The sequence below is a fragment of the Dendroctonus ponderosae genome, unplaced genomic scaffold (assembly GCF_020466585.1).
Source record: "Dendroctonus ponderosae isolate FM_Combo_2020 unplaced genomic scaffold, Dpon_F_20191213v2 Dpon_F_20191213_4, whole genome shotgun sequence".
NCBI lineage: Eukaryota > Metazoa > Arthropoda > Insecta > Coleoptera > Curculionidae > Dendroctonus > Dendroctonus ponderosae.
In genome coordinates, this window is record NW_026018611.1 from 3,815,673 (window position 1) to 3,838,645 (window position 22,973).

Consider the following 22,973-nt stretch of genomic DNA (forward strand, 5'->3'; position numbering starts at 1 on the left):
ATTTTTTCGTCATTTTCGATCTTTATTGCACTAAATATTTTCAAATCGCCCTTGCTAGAGCTTGAAACAGAGGGACCAGAGGATAAATAACCACAATAAAACCAACCTCATGCTTCTTAGTTTTTAAAATTGTATTTCATAAATATTTACAATATTATTTACACGCTTAACATTGATGGTTGTATAATATGAGCGCAAAAAATGTTACAGCACAGGCAAACTTAAGCTAGAGAGTATATTCACTGCTTTCAATCGAAACTTTAGGCTTTCTGTTTTAATGTCGTATACACGATGAACTTTGTTTTTTTGGATATCTACCATTGGCCCTTAAGAGTTAAAAGTTAAAAGCTGAAAACTCTCGACAGTTCATTTAGTTATTAATATTTATTTTAAGTGGACGTATGTAACTTACGAAGAAAATGAGTAAATCGATAGCAGCATTTTGTCATAAATATGCTGGAACACGGAGATTAGCCTTTTAAATTGCGCTCTGTTTGAAGTAAACATATTTTATACAGCGTGTTCCAAATTTGACTATTTTTTTAAAATGAACATATCAAGTTTATTTCAAGTTCACTCGCATTGTATTTTAAAAATAGGAAACTTTACCCTCTCTCCTGAGTAGATATAAAACCTGTAATTTGGAATTAAAGATTAATATTTCTGTATGTTGGTTTGGTGGTCAAAACCGTAAAAACGCTTTCAGCTTTTAAATATTCATGAAAAAAAATGTTCCAAGTAATAGAAACTTTTGTTGTAAGTAGTGTTTGAATCGGGACTTCTACCAAAAATTGGTTACTACAAGGAAAATAGGGTATAAACTTATTTTATTGGAAAAAGTCCTATTCAACTATCTAGTAGCCAAAAATATATCAATAACACCTGTAGTTGCCACATTTCGATAACGTACTTAATAAATATGAAATTGGGTTGCCACATAGTTTAAGTTTTTATCGTAAGAATTAGACGATGCATTTTTTCTTAAAAATATCATTAGATTCCTTAATTATTTACGATTTAATGGGGAAGTAGATCGTCGCAATTTGTCCAGATTTTCAATTTTTTTTCAATTGCAATCTGATTGTTAAAACCTTCATTGTCTAGTTAAATGTACATTGACGATGTTATCAGCATTTTATATATTTTTTATTGTTACATGTAAAGCAAACACATTATACACGTCCGTCGACTTTATAATTACAGTTTAATTGACTCGTGGAAAATAAAACTCACTTTGTAACGATCCACTTCCATGTAAAATACCGACTAATCGTAACTGTATGTGGTATGAAAATGGCTTCAGTAATTGAGCGGGTAATGAAACATTAAAAGGTTACAATTAATATCACAGGTCTACTTATTAATAAAAATTTTTAGCAATATGTGCCTTATATTCTAGCAATTTTAAAGGATATAAATCAATGTTGAACGTAATAATTTTGACGCTCCTTGGCAAATAATAAATGCGTTGATTAACACAATTTTTTTACTATCTAAATTATACTGGAGTGGAAAAAATGAGTGCTGCCTCATCAGCCAACCGCTCTTTACCACTCCTGTATATTGAAGCTACACATTTTTTTGAAATATTTTAACCACACATTACACGCTAATCTAGAGTATCATTATAGTACAAACGATGTATGTACATTTGAAGTATGAATGTTAAATACATGGAGAGTAGCACGAAAGCCCTGAAGAGCCAAACGCTTCAACGATCAACGGTTTAAAACTGCATGATTCTCACGAATGTAAACGATGGCAAAAAAAGCATGAACGCTTAGAGTAATTATATCCTAGTCACTTATGGGAATTGACACCAAACACCGATAGTCCAAAACTCTATTCATCTTTCCAAAATAAAAGGTTATATTTATGAACACATGTACAACGATTATGTACATCAATTAATATTAAGTCATATTTTATAATTATTAGTCAGTTCAGAAATATGAATTAAATTATCTGTTTGGGGCAAAAGGAATTTACACGCCTAGTCACCGGCAAAGTAGAATCATTGCAACAATGAGAAAGACGAATAAAGTTGCTCCATTCCTCGAAGCGCTTGAAGCATTTATGTGCCCTCTAGCTGGTTCAGCAAGACCTGGAATTAACGGAGAAGTTTTACGGTTTTTTAAAATACCTGCAGCCTTTTCATAAGTCATGCGGACAATTTTTCCCAACTTACCACTAATAATGCTCAACGTGCCTTCTTGAGGGCTTCCAGCGCTGACTTTGATATCTGCAACAATAGAAACGATTGGTGCACATATATTTGTTATACATTGTGAAGAAATGATAATCTGCTTTGCTAGATTATTCCAAGCAAATATTTTTTCACGAGCAAAATTGTAGTATTCAATCTCGAAAGTTTCCGTGTTTTATGTGAAACTCTTGATAACCTAAGTAAGTCTAATTATAATTGTCTGACAAATCCTAGATGAAAAATTTAATTTTGCTGTCGATTTTCGATGTGAGGGTGCAATTTTCAATTTTCCACTCCTTTAGCTACTAAATCGCACGCTCGAAGCTGCAACACACAATCCACGACGGATATTTTCCCCCGCAGATCTGTTATATAAAATTGCGCTATTAAACATCACGGATTACTTCCATCCAGATATCTTACCGATACAAAACCAAGATAGGACCGTCATAACGTTCAGGCTACGCTAGATTACCATCGAGTTTTTCCTTAAGTCTTCAGCATCGGAAACCCGGTTTCCAGCACAGTTATTTCCAGACCTGTATTAATCACCGTCCGTGACATTTCGAGAGAGATGCGGTTCAATTTTATGTCCCATTCGATCATAAATACTTGTTTCAGATGCTTTACATTTGAGTTTTAACTAATCAAAATTGTCTACCTGATGGATTGGACGGTTGGTGGCCGAAAAAAGTGGATTTATTTTCAACTGATCCTCCTCAATCGGCTGCATAATCGATCATCATTTTTCAATAGTAATGCGTCGTTTAACATTTTATGAAAATGTCACCTCATTATTATAATGTAACAACGATTCGACCCCGACCTTTGAAAGTTTCACAATAAGCACCCTTCGAAAGGCCCAAAAGGCTCCGCTTGCAATCTATCATATTTATATGGGCACACTCCCTCACCCATGTCATCGAAATTAAGTGTGATTTCGGCCTAACCCCTGGAAATTTCCCTAAATCTATTTGTATCTTACCAAATTTTTTCTGTTGTGTCCAACCTTTGCAAGCTTTATTCATATTTTAACCGATGTAAACTGTACTTTGCTCATATGCAGGGTTTCGGTGTCTTTGCTGCAGCTTATTGTAAGGACAACATTTCTTTAATGGTAACAGTTTTCGTTTTACAAGGTGGTAAACATTCTCCAACACTTCATGAGGGATATCGATCCAAAATTTTTCGTGCTATGCAAAAAATCCATCAAGACATGAGTCGAATTAGGAGACATTTTTATATCTTAGAGACCTTTTTAAGAGTTAGTTTCTCTAGACACTTTATAAAAATGTCCATTATCATTTGGATCAAGTGGATTTCAGGCGCTGGACATCTAAGGTTTTAAAATTGAATATATTTTTGTGAGAAAAATTAAAAACATACCAACTAAAAAAGGCACATAAATGAGTCAGATTCATTTCAGTTATCCTTTAATAACACACTGATCTACTGAATTTCGCAATTTGGGAGCAAAATCGCGCATTTTAATTAACTTTTCTCGAAAATGCTCCATACTTTTCCACAAGTGTTGACGAGTTTTTCCTAAGGAACTTTCATATTCTCGGTTTTTGTTTCAGAAATACACACATTTACAAGCATTTAAACGCTACTTTTAAATTACCTTTTACACTTGCAACTAAAGCAGTCCTTTTTTCAGCATTTTGATTGCGAAGATTCCATGGTCAATAATTTGTTTAAACAGGCTGATTCAAAATTGGCGTCATTCCTTGAAAAACATTGTTGCCGTCTTTTTGATAGAGTTTTTTTGCAAATTTCTCAGCATTTAATAACAATTTATTTTTTTAAATATTTTTTCTGTACTCCTAAAGCACCACCAGACAACCAAATTAATGACGCCAATTTTGAATCACCCTGTGTAGTCTTTATTTATTAAATACGCTGTTCAGAAGTGCGATAAAAAAATTCAACCAATCAACAAAACAATAAAAATTAAATACATAGCTAAAGCCATTGCCTAGAAAACCACGTACTAAAAACTGGAAACGTTATTTCAAAACTTCTGTACCAACAGTTATTCTCTATCAATGTGTGAAATAATTTTTACATTGTGATGAAAAGAAACCTGTCTTGTATCTGCAAGCTGGGCGACAGAAATTGAATTAAATCTTTGGAAAGAGGAGCGACGTAAATCCTCTAAATAAATTGAAAGTGGGACAGGATTAATTAAAATTAAAATGGGGTGTACAAATCAGGAAATATTCGATGCAAAAACAAGAAAACCGAATTTCGAATATTAAGCCAAGAAAGTTTTAACTTTTGGAATTATTTATGGGAAAGTTATTAACAAAATAAATTTCTCGAGCAATAAAAACACATTTGATGTAGTTTCAAGAAAAAACAACGTTGTCCCAGCTTTCAGTTAGAAATTCGGATCCATTCAATGTTTTACATAAAGAAAACATAGTTTCAACATAGAATATGCAAAAGTGAAGGATTAATAACTGAGAAGAAATTTAACAATTTATTAAAGTCGACCCTGAATATCAATCATTATGCTCTTTGGCCATATAAGCCTTTATCTTCTTCTGTATGCTCCATTGATTTTTTTATAGAATTTAATTGTTAAATCATTCCATTTTTTTCTATTGACTTACGCATAAAGCAACATAGCTAATGTTAATGAGAAGCGTATTTTGCCATTGCTCTGTCATTTTTGTCAAATATTTCTAGGGAAAAACGATCTTCATTTAATGAACAATCCGGTATGTTGTACTAATGACATTAATTAGACCATCTTTCACAGTTATCTGCTTGTTAATCAGCATCAATTTATCTTCGGTTGTGTCGTTTCGGCCCACTCGGTAAACTTTTTGCTAAAACTAGGAAACTTGCGTTTACAATCCATCGATTTGGCGAAACTAAACCAGTGTTTGCGATGGTTTACCGCACTGATATTGCGAAATTAATGGACACCATTGTCTTAAAATCCGTCAAATTTATCAACGAATATCATTTCGAACAGCGTGTGCCCCCGCCAAAACTCCCAGTTATCTTTCTGGGGCATATCTTTTATTTCGGTATTTTATTATTCCAGCTTCTAATCCTGCAAAGTTCCCATCTTCTAGGGGAGCCATTAAGTTCGACGAAGTTAAATAGATGAGCTTCGGGGAAAGTAGTCATTTTATAGACTTTTAATACAGAAAGCGTTTATCTAGCGACTAGGTATTCGCTTTGAGGTTGCAAGATAATACTCGTTTTGCAGTTTATGCTCGCGGCTATAGAGCAATTTTCGTCTACTATTTGCCATACACTATAAGGGGTTTTTCTTTTTTTATTTAAAAGGTTTTTAAACGTTAGACGGTTACACAGATTATTTTAAATAAACAAACTATAAAAATTAATTTATTATGTTGGTACAAAATGCTTACTCAATTTTTTATAGGTTTTTTGTTGTTTAAGTCGGCTTTTTGAAGATATGGAGTATCCAAGAACAGCAATGGAACCAAGGTTTTTACGCGTAATTATTGACTTACCAGGTATATTTAAAGCAAAATACTTCTTGGTTTTTATCAAATTTTCAACCTTCAGTCTAATAATTTTTGTTTACTTCCGTTTTTTTCCCAATTTCCGATTTTTGTATGTGGAGAAATTGAAGAACGCGAATGTGGAGAAATTGACACAATAACTTTTTTGAGATTAGCGACCTAATTGAGTAAAGAGTGTTTAATTTTTAGTCAATTATATTTTAATTATCCACTAATTATTTAATTCAGAAAAAGAACGTTTAACCATCGTTTAGAACAGTGTATCACAAAAGTCCCGTGGTCTTTACCTCATAGAAAGAACAAAGAATTCACTTTCCTATTCGCTATTAGACGGTTTAATTGCATTATTTTTCCTCGTAAAATCTGATTCTTAATTGATTTTGCTTTTCGAAAAAATGTAACAGTCCATGTTTCCCAAATGTCGCGTAGTTTTTAGCTAATATTGGAAAAACGATCTGAGCAAAAGCGGTTACTTTTCCATTTCTACTTAAAGCATCAAATTGCGCTATTTTTTAATGTGAATCATAGCTTTCGATTGTCTTTGGTTTTCTATGAAAATAGCAAAATCTAAGATTGGTCCGTTTTTCCCAAAAGTCACGTAGTTTTTAAGTCATATTTAAAAGACCGTAAGAGCTGCAGGGCTCACTTTTCAGGTTGCAATTAGACTATTTAATAGCTATATTTTTTCAAGTAAAATCTGATTTTTTCATTTGTAAATAGAGCCTTAAATTGCTTCATTTTTCATGTAATATGAAATTCAATTTTCGGTTTATATAAAATTACTAGATTAGCACATTTTTCCCAAACTTTGCGTTTTACTAAACTTTCCCATTTAAAACGAAACTCACTCGTAAATTTCTCTCAAATTTCGGGAAATTTTTAGATAATATTTGAAAACCCATAAGAGCCACAGACCTTAGTATTTTACTTATAAAATTGTGTTATTTTTCAGGTAAAACCTAACTTTAAACTTTTCGTTCGTCAATTTCGCGTAGATTTTAGCTTCTATTTGAATAAACTCAAGAGCTACAGAACTTCATTTTTTCTTAGAAAAGAGAGCGTAAAATTGCGCTATTTATTTATGTGAAACATTTTATGTTCAATTCTTTCTGTTTTTTTTTCAGGAAATGTAAATATCCAAGATTGGAGTGTTTTCTCTGAGTTTGGCGTCTATTTTAGATTATCTATGAAAAACCGCATCAGCTGCAGAAAATACTTTTTTCTTTGTAAATAAAGCATTAAATTGCTCTATTTTTCGGTGTAAAATATGAAATTCCAATTAGGGCCATCTCAGACATTGTAAAATTTCAAAATTAGTCCATTTTTTCCAAATTTCGTTTCAAGCTCATATTTGAAAATTTCAGGGCTAGGAAACTTACTTTTTTCCTTATGAAAAGTAATTAGCATTAAATTGCGCTATTTTTCGTGTGAAACATAACTTTCAATTTCCGTTTTTTTTTCCAGAAAACATTGAAATCCAAAATTAGACCCAAATATTGCATACATTTATTATTATTTTGCCCAAACATTGCATACATTTTAGCTCATTTTTCAAAAGCCCTACAAGCTTTTCAGTAAAAAATGCGCTATTTTTAAGCAAATAATTCCTTGCTTGAATAGTATTACTTGCTAAACATGATAATTTAAACAATCGCGATATACCTAGTGGTTCAATAGTTATGCGTAAAAAACCTGTCTCCAAGTTCTATAGGGGCCAAATCCGGTTCTAATATCCGTGAAAATTTCCACATTTTCCAAGATATTCGGTCGTACTTTTCCCATAAGAAATATTTTGATCTTGTAAATGATCGCTTTTGCTAGAACTGAAAACACTTTGGGACTTAAAAAAAAATTGAAAGTTCTAGAAAGTTAACTTTAAGCGAAATACATTAAATTTTCTTAGATGGATTAATCGGAATAGTACGATTTGAGTAGATTACTTTTGGCACAAGCACTTTTTATTCGACAAAGCAGCTCATTGAGAGCGATTGTTGTGTGAACTGTGATTCCTGCCCTTAATACCGCACGACATATTTAAACTGTGGAAGTTGCTTAAAAAGTTGGAAAGCTCACTAAACGCTGCCGCTAACTCGCTGTCAGTTGACCGGATGCAGGGAAAAGTTGGAAGTAAACGGTGAACTTGAGTAAAGTGCCATATTAGCTGCTAAAACTTTATATAGAGTTATCTCCCCTGGGGTCCTGCTACTATTACTTTCGCAAGCTCAGGATAGATTAGACCGAATCCCGCTCGTATTGCACAGTTTGTTCTGGATGACAGAATATTATACGATAAAAGCAGCTGAATGCAGTGCAGCTTGAATCTTGCATGTGGACAACTTAAGGACACTTTCCGATAACTTTCCGATGACCTGAAGCATCAATTCGTGATTGACGAACCAATTTTCCCTCTTTACTTCCTGCTGATGCTGATTTTAAGTAAGTTTATTGGAAAAAAAAATTCTTAACCGCAAGGCCTAGAGCAAAAAATTGTGGAAAAAATGTTCTTCTTCAAGAAAATTATTCCATTCTGCCAGCACTGCGAGCAAATCACCTCTAAAGATGCATGCCACTTGAGCTCGCGAAACGCCAGCAAAGATTATTTAGGATAGAAAGAATTCTGTCTTGATCCCATGAAAGCGTTAATTGATGTGTTTTTTTGATTGATCTGATTTTTACGTGGCTTCGTCTGCTACCCACTTTCTGTGTTTAGCACTTAAGCACTTTTGAATCATTGGAGATTTTTTTTTTGGGCTCAAAATGACGCAATTATAGAAGCGAAGCGAAGCCCAGAGGTGTTGAGGACGGTTTCAAGACATATTAATTCAGTATAAATCGAAAATGTTTGTTAGTTCCTGTGACGGAATTGTTGCATCTTCTAAATGAGCAAGCTGTATACATTTTACTTACCATAAAGTCGCATTGTTCCTTCAGCTTTTCCCAACGAATTCGTTGAGATGCAATTGTAGGTCCCCTCATCGCTTTCCGTAAACGATCTGATGATCAACCACATGTAGATCTTGTAGCCGCTTCGGTCTTCCCGTATAATATATTTACTTCTGTAATATGAAAGAAAAACACCATTTGTTTAATCGTCTCGAGAAAAAAACTTCGCCGTTAATGTCAATCTTTCGGAAATTAATCTGCTTCTTCAGGGCAGCGAGTCTTAAATGGATTCACAGAAAAACAACAAAGCTTCAGAAAATTTATTTAGGTCTCTAATGTCTTGAAGAAGGAAATGCTTTGTCCTAACATTATCTCAGAAGTGTTTTTCGTAAGACCACATCAGACCGATCTCCAATATCTATTTCCCAAAACTCACTGACCTTTCGTAAATATTTCATTCATTTAATTTCGAATTAGGATGTTTTTTGTCGTACAAAAATGCTGGTTTCCTTCTAAGAGAATAAAATCACATTTGGACTGTGGAATAAACGAACCTATTTACTTCATTTAGATGGCACACTGAGGCAAATATCTTACTTAGATAGGCAAACGCTGTTAAAATACTCGACTCAGTAAATTTAATTTCTTCGTGAAAAATTCAAGCCCAGAAAGTTCCGCAAGCGTTCCCGAGCTCTATTATCGTAAGAATTTATGTGCACAATACAGCTTGTGTACAAAGATAATTTCATTTTACCCTTAATATTCCAAAAAGGTTTTATAAAATACGGGCATAAATATTAATATTCGAAAAGGTATAATTTTCGTTCGCGCGCTCCTTTGTTCGTTGGCCGACACATAATTTTTCCATCTGGTGTGTAAAACTGATATGTAATCGCTGTTGCGTTTGATTTTATGAGTTAAGTGCAATGTTTATAAGGAATAACTGGAGCAAAACTACGCATTTACAAACTGTGAACTTTTCAAACGTTTACTTACAATTACTGTAATAGCTACTCAAATATTGACAGGAAACCGACGAAATACTACCACGATTAATAAATCTTCAATCATATTACCTCCCACGAGCATAAATACAATCTAAATTACTGAAAACAGGCCCCACAAATTTCCCTCTAAATACCATGTTATGCACACGAAAATCAAATCGGAGGCCCATCCATATACGACTACAGTGCGATAAATGATTCAAAGCGAACTGTATTTCCACTTAATTTAACTCCCCCTTATGCTCACATTGACGGCAAACAGCTCAGAAGTTATTTGGAGCCGGTAAGGTTAAACAAACTTGTGTTATTTAACAATATTGAAGGATTACCCAGCCTGAACTTATAATCTCCCTAAGCATTTCAAACTATTTATCTTAGGTATAATTATTCAGCAGGTGTTCGCCCTCCGGTGTTTATTCCTCTTCCTGACAATTTTCCTTTACAAATACAGGTGCAATATAGAGTTCAGATTATATTATTAATTTTACGGGCTCGATGTAGTCCTGAATTACCATTTCAAGAAGGTAACTTGGACCTATTAATTTACGGATGTTTCGCTAATTGAAATCGCGAAACGATCTTATTGTGATTTATTAGATTTCATCACAATAAAGTAAGTTATGTAATGTGAAAAAAATCCATAGAATTGCCATCTTCTGCTTCGTTGAATGTCGCTTTTATCGAATGTAGGCATCATTGTTATCCACACTACTGCCGCTTTGAAAAAGGTCCAATGAACTACAGTTAAACCACTCGATTTTTTTAAATCAGACACAATTTTTTTCATATTTCTCTGAATTATTATTCTTAACAGCTAATGTCGATCTCCTTTCATAATGTGCTCCAATATAATTTTTTTCACTTTTGGTGTCTTGATTATTTCTCAATATTTTCATTATTCCCTATTTGTTTTTCTTAATGATCAAGAATGAGCATTTTTTTATAACACAATATTTTGCAGGAATGTGACATCGTGTCTTCGTTGCCTTCTATGCCTTTATTACATATTTTTAGATTTCCTAACGAATTTCTTGTAATATCTATTCTGAATGAATTTTCTAAGTGAAAAACGTCTTTCTTCAATTTTCTTTTTCGTCTTCTTCAAAAACATCGCTGTTTTAAATTATAACCTTTCCAAACTGTCTTTTGCTGTATCTTCTTGTAGGATCTGTAAAAATTATCTTCTACTTCTTCCTTGTCTTCATCATTGTTCACTTAATTATGTTTCGTTAATTTCATTTATCGTTTTCGTTTACAGTTTTTTGTAGCTCCTCAATTGCTTTTATGTTGTTCTTATTTTTTTTCTCCTGCCCAGTAATTGCAGCCTTTCCTTTGGCATTCTATCAATTTTGTTTTCCTTTAAGATGTTCTATTTTTGCTTCTGCTTTGATCTGTGCAGCGTTCCGTAACTCGATAGAACTTCTTTCGAAATTATTAATAATGTCTATTATTGTCAATATTAATTCATCCTTCGTATTGATGATATTCTCTCTAAACTTGGATTTTCTAAGCGTGTTTATTACTATTTCTTGATAATTTTTACACTTAACATTCATTACATTAAATGTTAATTTTTGATTAAATTACATAACTTTACTTTTTTTTCCAATTTCTTGACTATTTCACAATATTTTCATTTCTCCATTTGCTGTTTTTATCCTCAAGCAATATGCTGCATTTTTTGATAAGACGTTTGTTTGTGTAGAGCCTTAAACGTTTTAATGCAAGTTGAAACTTTTGTTATACTTCTTCTCTCTTGCCACGATTATTCGCCCAAATATGTTTCTGTAGTTTCATTTATCGGTTCGTACAGTTTTATGTGGCTCCTCATTTCTTTCATCGTTGATCTTATTTTCTTTTCTCCTGTCCAGTAATTGCAGTATTTTTTCCTCATTTCAAATGTTCCACTTTTGACTCTTGCTTTGTTCTGTGTAGTGCCTCGTAAGTTGGTCGAGCTTATTCGATATTATTGATATTGTATATTATTGTGAAACTTTTATTAGAACTTTCTGTAAATTTGGCTTTTAATTGGAGTTTCTCAGCGCGTTTATATTTATTTCTTGTTACTCGATTTTCTCATAATTTTTACACTTAACATTGGTTAGATATTTACTTTTTGATTAAATTATACATATTTACCTTATATGACTCGTGAAATTTCAAATGAAGGATTATTTGAATCGCCATAATTTACCACACTTTTTTATGAAAAACATTACTTATAAGTTTCTCATTTCTTCTAGTTTCCTACCTTCAACAAGATCACTGTTTTAATTAGTAAATTTTCCAAACTTACTTTTTTCCTGGGATTCTTTAGAGTTTTGCGGGTCAAAACCGTCGAGTCTTTGCTCTACTTCTATCTTTTCACATTTATCGCGTACTTTAATTGCTCAATTTTATCTAGCATTTTATTTCTTTCAGCGTTGTTCCCAATTGAAATTTTCCTGCGTAATTGACAAATTTCCTTCGTCATTCATTCTAGTTTTTTCTTTATTTTAGTTTTTTTACTAACTATGTCTTGTTTCTTCTGTATGTTCTTGTCCATAACCTTTCATCACATCTATCGGCTTCAAATTTTCATTGATGTTTGGTTCTCACTTGACTTTTATTTGTTTGCTTGCTTAATTTTTGTCACTCTCTCTATTTGCTTGCGCTTCTGATTTCTTGGAAATATTTTCTCTTACAACTTCATGACATTGACTGGAAATTCGATTTTCGATTTTGATTATATTTGTATTTCTACCTAATTGTATACAGGAAAGTACAAGTGAAAGACTGTGTAAGAATATGAATGCAGAAATATACCCACAACAATATAGCCAACGTTTAGGATTTTTTTTGCGTCCTTACTTTTAACAAATGTTCAAATAAAGCTTCTTTACCGCCCAAGTTAATTAGGAAAAAATCCATTTTTCTGGCAAAAAGGATTTTTGAATTAAATAATGCACTTTTCCGAAGAAATAGATCCCCGCACGTAAATTTCTGGAGCCAATACGTGCCTTTACAGCATACGATTGCAATGCACTTAAAATATCACTTACCGCACTTGAGCAATTAAACTCCCGAAACCGAAGCTTGTTTCGGTCACATTTGTACCTTAATTAACCAATATTTAATAGAAAACAAAAAAAGTTTACCCATTTAGCAGCATCTCCCCCATATGCCTTGTCCAGTAGTTGATGGTATTGGGAAATGCTTCCACATAGCATTCCAGTTGCACATCTGTATTGGATGGGGTTCCTAGTAGCTGACTTGGCACTTTAATAACTGGAGCAACTGGAAATTAAAACAACAATAAAACAATTATTTAGCGAGAATATCAATCATTTAAATAATATATTTTTTTATCAGTGAATCTTTATTACACGATTGTAATTTTCGGTCAATTTTCAGTTTAACATTGAGTGTAATTTGGTAAAAGATGCCTGTTTAGGTGCTTCGGGTTATCGGTCAATGGCAGAGAATTAAAAAAAAATCATTTTCTTGGGCCCAACATAAATATTGTGTTATTTTCTGTCAGGATCTATTGACCGAAAAATCCAAGTAGGTACCTTTAACCAATTTTCATCCGGGTCTCAAACAACCATAGCATCAGTTGAGTGTAAATGTGGTTTTGCATAATTTACCATATGAGAACCGTGAGTTTTAAGTACAAATTGACTGAATTTTGTCTACTACTTACAATTTACATTCAGAGCTATTCGCTTGCTAACAGCCGGAGGAACATCGTTGCTGGCAATACAAAGATAAGCGCCCATTTGTCTGCGATCTAATCTCCAAAAATGCAGGTTGGTCCCATTATAGGTCTCCACTGAAACAAAATGGGGACGCTTTACTCTAAACAGGCTGCTCCCTCTCGTTACATATTAAAATTAACAAAGCAGCGTTTCCAGTTCAGACTAGACTGAGACGAAAATGGCTTCATTACATAAACTGCATTAATTGTGCTCCATTAGTCGTGCCTCTAACAGTTCTTGTCCAATCAATATTCAATTTACAAGACTATTCCACTGTCAGATTAATTGTTTGGTTATAGCAGATACACATAAACCCCGTTATACTGTCGCTTTATTCGCACGCAAAATTATGGAATATGTTTCCTTCGGTATGGAAGATGTGTCTAATGCACATTTGGTGTTTGAAATCGCCAATTATCACAATGAACTTTGGGCTGTGGCAAGAAAACATAAATTTGGTTTCTTTTCATCTTCACATACACTTTTTTTGGGCAAAAAACTGGACCACGAAAATCCACCAATTTATTCCCCAAGCTTGAACTTAATAAGTTTTTTTCAATTAAAATCGGTAATTAGCGATTCCTCTTTATAGTCAACTGTTATTAATTGCAATCGAATCCACCTTTGATCGAACATAACGGAAAATCGTATTGACCACGCAAATACCATATCTGGGCTAAATAAATTGCTGGAAGCCAATGGAACGACCAAACGATCATTTAGCAAAGGTCGCCGACAGCAGCGGGGTGTAACATTAATTACCGCTGTTCTATAGTAATATGATATTTAATGTTAATAATAATTGCTCACATTAAAACTTTACGCATAAATTACTCCACCCACTCGCCGTTCAAACAAACTAAACAATAAATGCCCATTTTAGGCCGAATCATTAGGTAATGGATATTCTAAATAATGCCCATTAAATATTAATTAAATTTAATGCGTTCTTTCACTGTGTGATGCTTTTAGATTCAGATAAATTTATTAGTTCATTAATCTGGTTTATTTCACTATAATTTAATTAGTTTTTCCACAATTATCATTAATTAATTTTGGTATGTTCAGTCCCTGACGTTACCTAATACAGACAGAACCATAATGCTTAATGAGCGTTTTTGTAATTTTGTTATTCTATTTTCTCCATTAACGTTTCTTTGATTCATTGACATTGTTGATCAGCAGCTTTTTGGGCCACGTTAAGGATTTGTTAACTAATTCTAAACAATTTATTTATTAAGATTATTCTGTGTTCAATCGATAGCAGCAAGTCCATGGTCCATTCGTCTGCGGCAAATTACCCACGATTTCGTTAATTTTTCCGGCCCTTTTCAAAGGCCACAAAACCCCTTTTTGCCAAAAGAGTGTTACATTTAATATCGCCAGTTTGCTCAGGGCGATTTTCCTCATTTTTTCCTCCTTTGCCGGAATCGCTCTAATTTATAAAATATTTTCTTTTTCTTTGCTCAAGTTGGATCTTGAAAGGGCGGCAACCCGAATATTGGGAAAGGAATTTTGGTCGTTAAGCATGCAGGATAAAATTGTTGGACATTTTCGGGTCCGGTATTCGGGATCGACCGCATAAATCTGAATAAATATTCGAAAGCGAGTGGCTTGCCAGGGAAATTGGGTTGGTAATGACAAGTAGCGAAGAATAGATTTTCATGTTTTATAGAAAACTGATTCCTAAGTCAGCTTGTGCAAAAGTGCACAAAAAAACAGCTAAAAATAAATGTGCAAACACAAATATGGAATGGGATTTCAGAAATTATTTGGTAAAAAGTGTTCGAGTTAAAATTGAGCAAGAAACACGCCCTTAAGCTATTGCGATCTCTTTATCCCAACAAATATTTCAGCAAAGTCGCTTTAATCTCTAACTCTTTATGCAACTCTGTGAAATAGTTGTCTTTATATCAGCATCAAGCCATAATTACATTTTATCGTTATTGTCTGTGTACGGTTCGAGTAAAAATAAATGCCATCCAATGATAAAGCAACAAAGCTTATCCGAAAACAACAAGTTTTGTCGTTTAACAAGTACGAAATTTCCCGTTTAAAAGATCTCGATTACGGCTTGAAAAGAACCTGAAAACACATAAATTTAATACTTGTTCGGGGGATACAAACGAAGCGCACAGAATTCGCTGGAGTTTAATTAAATCTTGTACATCTAGTCGGAATTTTTCTATTGCAGCTTCCTTGCAACAGAACAAAAGGAACATGCTAACAATATACGCTACTCTAATGGAAGAAAATGGGATTTTTAATTAAATACATCCCACTTAGTTTGCCTTATTCGATGCTGATTGTTTGCTTTTCTGGGACTTTTTCACCTGAATTTCTCAGTGATTGGCCGGAAGTAATTTAAGAACAAGACTTAATCAACATTGGAGCTCATAGTAATTGGAAGGAGGTGGCGGAAAAATCTGATCTCGATCCTAAAATAACATACTAAAAATCAAATATCTTGGTCAGACGATAATCCAAAGTTCAGCGTTCGGTTTGGCCCCAGGAAATATTATTTTTAATTAAAATATGGACACTGGTTTCGAAAATATGAACGAAAATGAAAAATAAACACTAGAAGCGTTATTAAAAGCGGTCGCACATTTATTTAATCCATTGCGATTTTCACGCTGTTTCACATGAAATTTCTGAATTTATTAAAGTGTGGCAACCGTTTCAACAGTGTGTAAGACATACTGATTACAGCGCCTTAAATGTGCTTTTATATCGGAAACTGTTGATGTTTGAGACAAAATTATGCGAATAATAGTAATGTTTAATTAATTTTACGTAAATTAGCTAAACGCGTGTTACATCGGCAATAGGCGACTGTTAATTTGCTCCATCCAGTTCATTCCACAACTTTTCGCATCAGAAAACAAGAGCAATTTACGCGCATGTTAATGCGTAATAAATTAAGCTTTAAACAATATATTCGTTTTAACTGGTGCGTTGCTTCGAAAAAAATTGATTACAGTTGAAATAATAGTGATGCTAATTTATTTCGATTCATGTAATTGCTTCTCTCCTTTAATATTTTAAATAGTTTTTAGGTGCACATCTGCACACTTTATTTCAAGTCTTTTATATATAGAGCACTTCCATTAGGCAAATAATATGCGGGCATAATCCGCACCAACACGACAATCCCCTAATTATATCCTGTCCATTGCGATTGTGACACTAATCGGAATTAATAAATTAACAAAGTGGCAAGCCATTATATTACCTTCAGTGTATTCCCTTGGGCCCTTCCTAAGTACAATCGATTGGCCGTCCTCTCGTTTCCACACTATTCGGGGCGTTGGATGGCCGGTGGCTTTGCACCAAAGGGTTGCATTTTCACCCTCAGATACGGAAAGATCTCCACTTGTGTCCGTATTTATGATATCGGGTGGCACTGAAACAAAGAGCCGATTTTCACTATCTTAAACCGATTGTTTTTATCTGCTTGTTCTGTAGAAAATGGCCATTGAGCAGGGCAGAGAAACACCAATACTTTTACTGAGGAAAACGGGAGGGATGTTTAATTGATTGCCTGAATGCAAATTTCATTATAAATCAGGAATATTCTACCGGGGATTCATTCCAATTAGTTAAACTTTCGGGGCCATTGATTGAAGCTGCTGAGTGGGTTGCCGACCTAAAGCTCCAAAAACTCAACAGTTTTATAGCTATTTCTGTTAACAAATGTTTGGCAAAGATTTATTCCTCATGTTTTATAAATTGCCAAATCATCAAGTAAAAAATCAACAGGATACTAATATCACAATGTTTCACCATTCAGTTTCAATCACGTTCCATAGTTTCCAACGTTCTGAGAAAACGGCAACATCTGGCCCAACAAGTTTCCACCAACAAGAAAGGCAATAGTTTGTTGGATCAAACTTTTGCAAGCCATATTTTGAGCAAAACTTCTTACTGGATTAAAATCTGATGTTTTATTCATTAGATACTGCCGTCTCCTGCGGTCAAGAGTTACACAATTTCGGTTAAACTCCCCAGCTCTGTTTGTGGAATTTCATTTTGTCTTCAATTTTAGTTCAGTTTATGTGTAAGAATGCTGCCTCTTCATGTGTGGACATTTTTTAAAGACGTTTATCTCCTGCTTTAAAAGTTATGTGTTTGCAAAACAAACTCTTGCTTCATGTGCAATTACTTGCTAATTAGTTGAGAAAGTTTTCATGTTTATTAATGAGTTTCTTTAGGTTTTCGTCACATTTGTAGCCGATTACAGTGCTATTAAAAAGCAGTTTGTTTTTGCTCTTTTCATGACGATTTTAACAGCTCTTTCACACGTAAATGAGTGAAGAGAACAAATTGAATAACACCTTAATAAAACATTCGCTATTAGAACCCATAACTTACATGTCAGTGCCGATATTAAAAGGCTTGCGAATAGCTTTGGATAATTTATGGTGGGCATTCTCCAGGTGCGACAGATTCGGAGAGGTTTGGGGCATGAAAAATGCCCGTTATTTACGTAAATAATGCCTTTCTTCCGTATCAAAAGGAGGGCGAAATCGGTGGAATAAACTTACTGCGAATTATACTTATGGGATCGGTGTTGCTAATGAAACTTTTATAAGAACGTGCCACCTGAATTCCGGCCAAAAGATGCCTGCTTACAAGAAAATCGGCTATCTTGGAAAATATTTAATGAAGGGAAATGTGCTTGAAAAATAGGTGGAAAAGTTGCTCGGTTTGCTTTCTCAAACTGCAAGGTTTAAGTTAAAATTAATTACAGTATGTGCATTGATGTGATTATTGTGAAAGAATCGAAGTAAATAGATCGAATTATTCGATAATGGAACAAGCCGAAAAGACGATGAAAAGTTTGAAAAGTTTTTAAAATTCGTAAGTTCTAGCGAAAGAAAAAAAGAGTCAGTGTGAATCTAATAATAAAGAAATGAGACAATCCTTCAAATAAGAATAGAGGAATAGTCACTATCAATGAACTGTACAACAAAATTAATAGAAGTTTTTCCAGAAAACCAGTCCGCTGAACTTTAAATGATTTTAGACTGGAACTCACCGTAAATAACTGTTGAAATGTAATTCAATATTCCACCTGTCGCATATGACTTTTGGCCCACTAACTTTCCATTTGGACTAAAAAATAAATCCTCCCAACAAATAAGGAGCATTTTTCACTGCGAGAGAGCCTGTCACACGCTAAGAATGCCTATAATATGAATTATGAGGTGTAGCTGGCTGGCACTTCTATTAATATTGTGTTACAGTTCATTTACAGGAAATTGAGAAAATATATTGGATATGGTGTTAAAGTGGAACAATGTAGTTAACTTTTGCCTGTATAGGAGCTTTATAAGATTGCCGAAATGGAAAAATTTCCGGATTGAGACACACCATGCAGCTCATATTTGCAACTGTGACTATTATCCAGCTGTAGTAAATGGGTTTAGCATTTTTTACTTCGAGTTCCAATCATTTGAGCTTCATTCAACCAATTATGTTTTGCAGTCGATAATCTCGACACGGAAAACGAAAAAAAAACCTGCTGTTTGGGAATTCTTGGCGGGAGGCTTTGGCACTTTACTTTCATTTGATTTATGGTGTTCTTAAATGTCCTGAGTAAATAACGAGCATTTTTCATACGAAATTGACTTGGAGCCGTCGTCAGCTCCAACGCACACACCTGGAAAGTGTCGAATATAAAATATGACTTGTCGATTAATAGTCTTCTCAATTGAGCTACAACTTCTGGAGCTGCAAGATCGATTGCTTGCGAGACGTATTGGCAAAGGTCACATGTGTCCTTAGAGTTGATTTTCTGTTGAGTTAAATATTTAGTTCATTCAGTAATTTTTGGTCAAAAGCTGAACAGATACCCATAGAACTAGAGCGCAATGGTTCCGATCAAAGCAACTGCATTGAACGCTTCTATTTGGATAAACGATCAGAGTCGGAATTAATCAGACTAAGTGAAATTGAGGGCTTAGTTTATAGATCATTTCTAGCCTGTTCCAGGTGCATATCGAGCTCGAGTTTAAAGTGATTACAAATGTTGCCCTAATTTTTCTCTGTTTGAGTTTAGAGTCTCAAGTTGTGTGTTGATAACATGAAATGCAAGGCAGTCAACATTTTCATACATCCTTTAATTTATTTACTTGTTTCCGGACGGTGATTTGTAGGAAATTTCAATAAAGTTAATCTTTGTTTGTTTGTTAGTTATAATTTATGCTTTCGAAAATTGTAAGGCAAAATTATAAATTGTGTCTCTTTTTTGAAAGTTTTCTCATTTTTCTTCCTAAGCTTTTCCTGTGCAAGTCTAGTTCAAGTGTTCATTTACAGAAAGATGAAAAGCGTTTAATTTCCTGGAAAATGATTTTTCATTATCATCTATTTTGACTTTTGATTGTTTTTTGAATCTTCAGTAGTGAATCGATTTTTTATTCTTTTATCAGATTTTAAAAGCTTTTAACATCAACTAATAAATAAACTTTTTCAAATAAAGTTTTCATAACATAAAATGCAAGGAAACCAACATTTTCACCTAGAAATCTTCAACAATTCACTGGAATATGCAAGCTAATTGTTGCACTTTTAAACAGCATAATGTTTACGTCTTTGCTTTGCACTAATTTTTGGTTTGGAAAAGTGGTATTCAAAATTCCAGTAAACCGGACTGTTTTCTGCCAATTTTGATTTTGGGCTCAACACTACCAAACTGTGTTTGAAAAGTGGATTTTAAGTTTATGTATTTGCTGATTATCCTGAAGCAATGTTGAATTATTTGCTTATTCTTGTTTAAACTTGATTAAAAAAACTAGATCTGATACTTCGAGTTTTAATATAAAATGAAAACTCTCAAAGTCGGCCAAGGAGCCATCGGCGTCTTTTTCGAATTCAAATTAAAACTTCTCAATCCAAGTTTACCACATTCCAAAAAAATTGTTCTTCTTAAACTCCAGTTTTTCATTGCCTGTTTTCAATCAAGCTTTGTCAGGTTGATCAAAAGTATCTTCACAAGTTCATTCCAGGAGGAAACTGTTTAATTAAACGACGCTCAGAATAATTTAAGGACATCCTAAGCTTATAACCGAGCAATACTATTATAACTAAAGAGCCATTTAAGAAAACCCCCTCAGTGTATTGCGACCCAAATAATTGCAGATATTTCGCCACATCGAAATCTTGAAACATTAATTAGGGTATTTATTTAAGCGACGGAATAATGTTCGATACGAGGATTCGTTGCTGGGGCCGTAGTTCCGTAGCTGAGCTCATAATTAAGCCAATTCTCTTTCGCGCTGATCTATCATTAACAGCAGATTCCGGGAACCGTATGATTGACGATTTCCTCGTTATTATTGCACATCACATCAGTATATTAATTCAGACATTCTTGCCTACTCGAAGAACGTGCTTCATTTGATTAAAAAAAAATCAATGTTATCGAACTGTTAAAGATGCTGTTGCAAGCCGCGAAATTGTTAAAAAATTGGCTCGGTGACAGAAGACGAAATCGTGCTTATCTTAGTTGCGAATTGCACTTTTTGCGTTCATAAATTCCGGCCTTCCAAAGGAAATAACATTATCCATTATGCAAAAGAGGACGACAAAGATAACTGGCCTAATTATCCCTCAGTGCTGGTCTTGGGTTGCGTTTGCGGTCTAGGAAAGCCCTGCCTAATCCAGCATTATCTAAATAAGCCAGTTAATGAGCAATTTACGGTGAGTTTCCAGCGTTTGCACTGGATATTTAAAGATTATAAATTCCTTTGATCCTTTATTCCAAGCCCGCTCATTTCAAAATATCATTTAACACTCCTATTAAATAAAGACTAGACCTGGAATGGACAAGCGAAGTACAAGTCGACATTTTTAAAGCAAGTAATATTCATAAAAAATAATTAGTTAAAATAAGTTTCTTTAAACAATTTTTTTTTATCAAATTAGTTCCGGTTTTTGGAGGTGTTGCTTGCAACTGCTGAGTTTTTTCGGGTTTTTAGGCAGTCGTGGAGTGGCTTGTATCTTCAACGGTGTAAAAAACTGACCAGTTTCAATGATATTTTTCTCTGTATTAAAAATTTGAAGTAGAAATTTGCGCTTTTCGACAGTGATGCAGTGCAACTTCCACGGAGTGAGATTGTTGCGGTTTATTTGACTTTTTGAGTAAAACATTGTGTTTGTGAAGCTGCGATTTTGCATTCTGCTTCCTGCAAGCGAAATCCATGATCTGCTCTTATGAAAAATGGCCTCAGCAAACATAATTTTATTGCAAGCCCCAGCCAGAGGCCAAGTTTACGGGTGGAAGATTGGTATTGCTTACATGCATTAATTTCACATGCAAGCCTTACAAGGCTTCCGGGTATATTAAATTTAAAACTTATGTGTTCAGTTAAGCAATATTTGTTACGCTCCATTCAGGCTAATTCCGCTCCTGAAAGTCGACAAAAACTTCTTCACTATGAACAGGCATTGGTTATACGGGGGCCAAAATGACCCTTGACTCTTTTATCATCGTTTTCGTCCCACTTAATATCCGGATTTCCCTTTTACCTCAAAACCCACAATTTATTAGAACGGTGAAGATAAATTAAAACGACGCACCTTGACATAATCACGTACGAGCCTGACGTGAACGCGTTTAACTGTTTTACGTCCGAGGATTATAATCTAGACGGCTGTTAGATTGAAGCAATTAGCAGGGATTTGGAAAAAATATCCCTTAACAGGGCAAAAGGGAATTTTAGTTACAGTTTTTTTGTTATACAAGTTTGAATAGTTACAGTGCAAAAGTGGCCACTTGAAAATCGCCTGAAAATATATCAAGAACCTTCCCAGAAAACTTCTTTTTAACATTTTATTAACCGAAATACCATTGTTAGCCATCACCAAAAAAAAATTGTTCATTATGAGCAAAAAATGTTTAACATCCGGAAAGCACCAATGTTTTTGCCAAGAGCTTGCCTTCAACTTTTTTGAGTCAACGATTTACTTCTTCAGCGTAAATGCACGCATTAAAAACACAAGCCAACAAATGAAACCAATAAAATTCAACTAAACCATTTTACTTGCCACTTTTACGCGATATTAAATTTAAACAGCCTTTAATCCAAAGCTTCTTTTGAAGGAAAGTAAACTTCGAAGCGTTCAATTAAAATTTTTTAAAAGCAATTTCATTTCCTCATCCAAGCCCATTTAAATCCTTTTCACTATGCATAAAGCCAATATTGCCCCATCTATTACAAAATCCTATAAAATGTGACGATAATGTTCGCATAATGCCTTTTAGATTAACCATTGTATTATTAATGGCTGCATTATTTGGCAAGTGCTCGAGTGCCTGCTGAGTAAATATACATATCGTCAAAGTTAACTGGCTGTCCATCAGAGAAACGTTGAAACGTTGTATCTGGAAAATGAAGTTTAAAAATCCCATAACGATCGAAGGGCAAGATTTGACGCAATTGGGTCACAAGGAAGTATTGAAATATTATTTATTAAACGATAAGAAAGCAATAACCTCGAAGGAGTTAAAAATTGAATGAAACACATCAATAAAATTGCCCTACTTTGTAGAACTTTCGAGTAAAGTTTTCAAAACAAGTCATGACTTGGAAACAATAAGTAATTAATGCAAAATAAAAAAAATCCA

General features: G+C 34.0%; 1 protein-coding gene across 1 annotated transcript in view; it reads right to left on the minus strand.

Moving 5' to 3' along the window:
• Positions 1-113: 113 nt before the first annotated feature.
• The window catches only part of LOC109546859 (lachesin), a 168,579-nt gene continuing 145,719 nt past the window's right edge, over positions 114-22,973 (minus strand). Inside the window, exons 5-10 of the mRNA XM_048665721.1 lie at positions 16,578-16,748; positions 13,288-13,416; positions 12,743-12,881; positions 8,623-8,771; positions 2,189-2,242; positions 114-2,104 (exon numbers count right to left, since the gene is read on the minus strand). Coding sequence (XP_048521678.1) covers positions 1,998-2,104; positions 2,189-2,242; positions 8,623-8,771; positions 12,743-12,881; positions 13,288-13,416; positions 16,578-16,748 — 749 coding nt within the window. The 3' untranslated portion in view covers positions 114-1,997. The remainder of the gene's footprint in view (positions 2,105-2,188; positions 2,243-8,622; positions 8,772-12,742; positions 12,882-13,287; positions 13,417-16,577; positions 16,749-22,973) is intronic.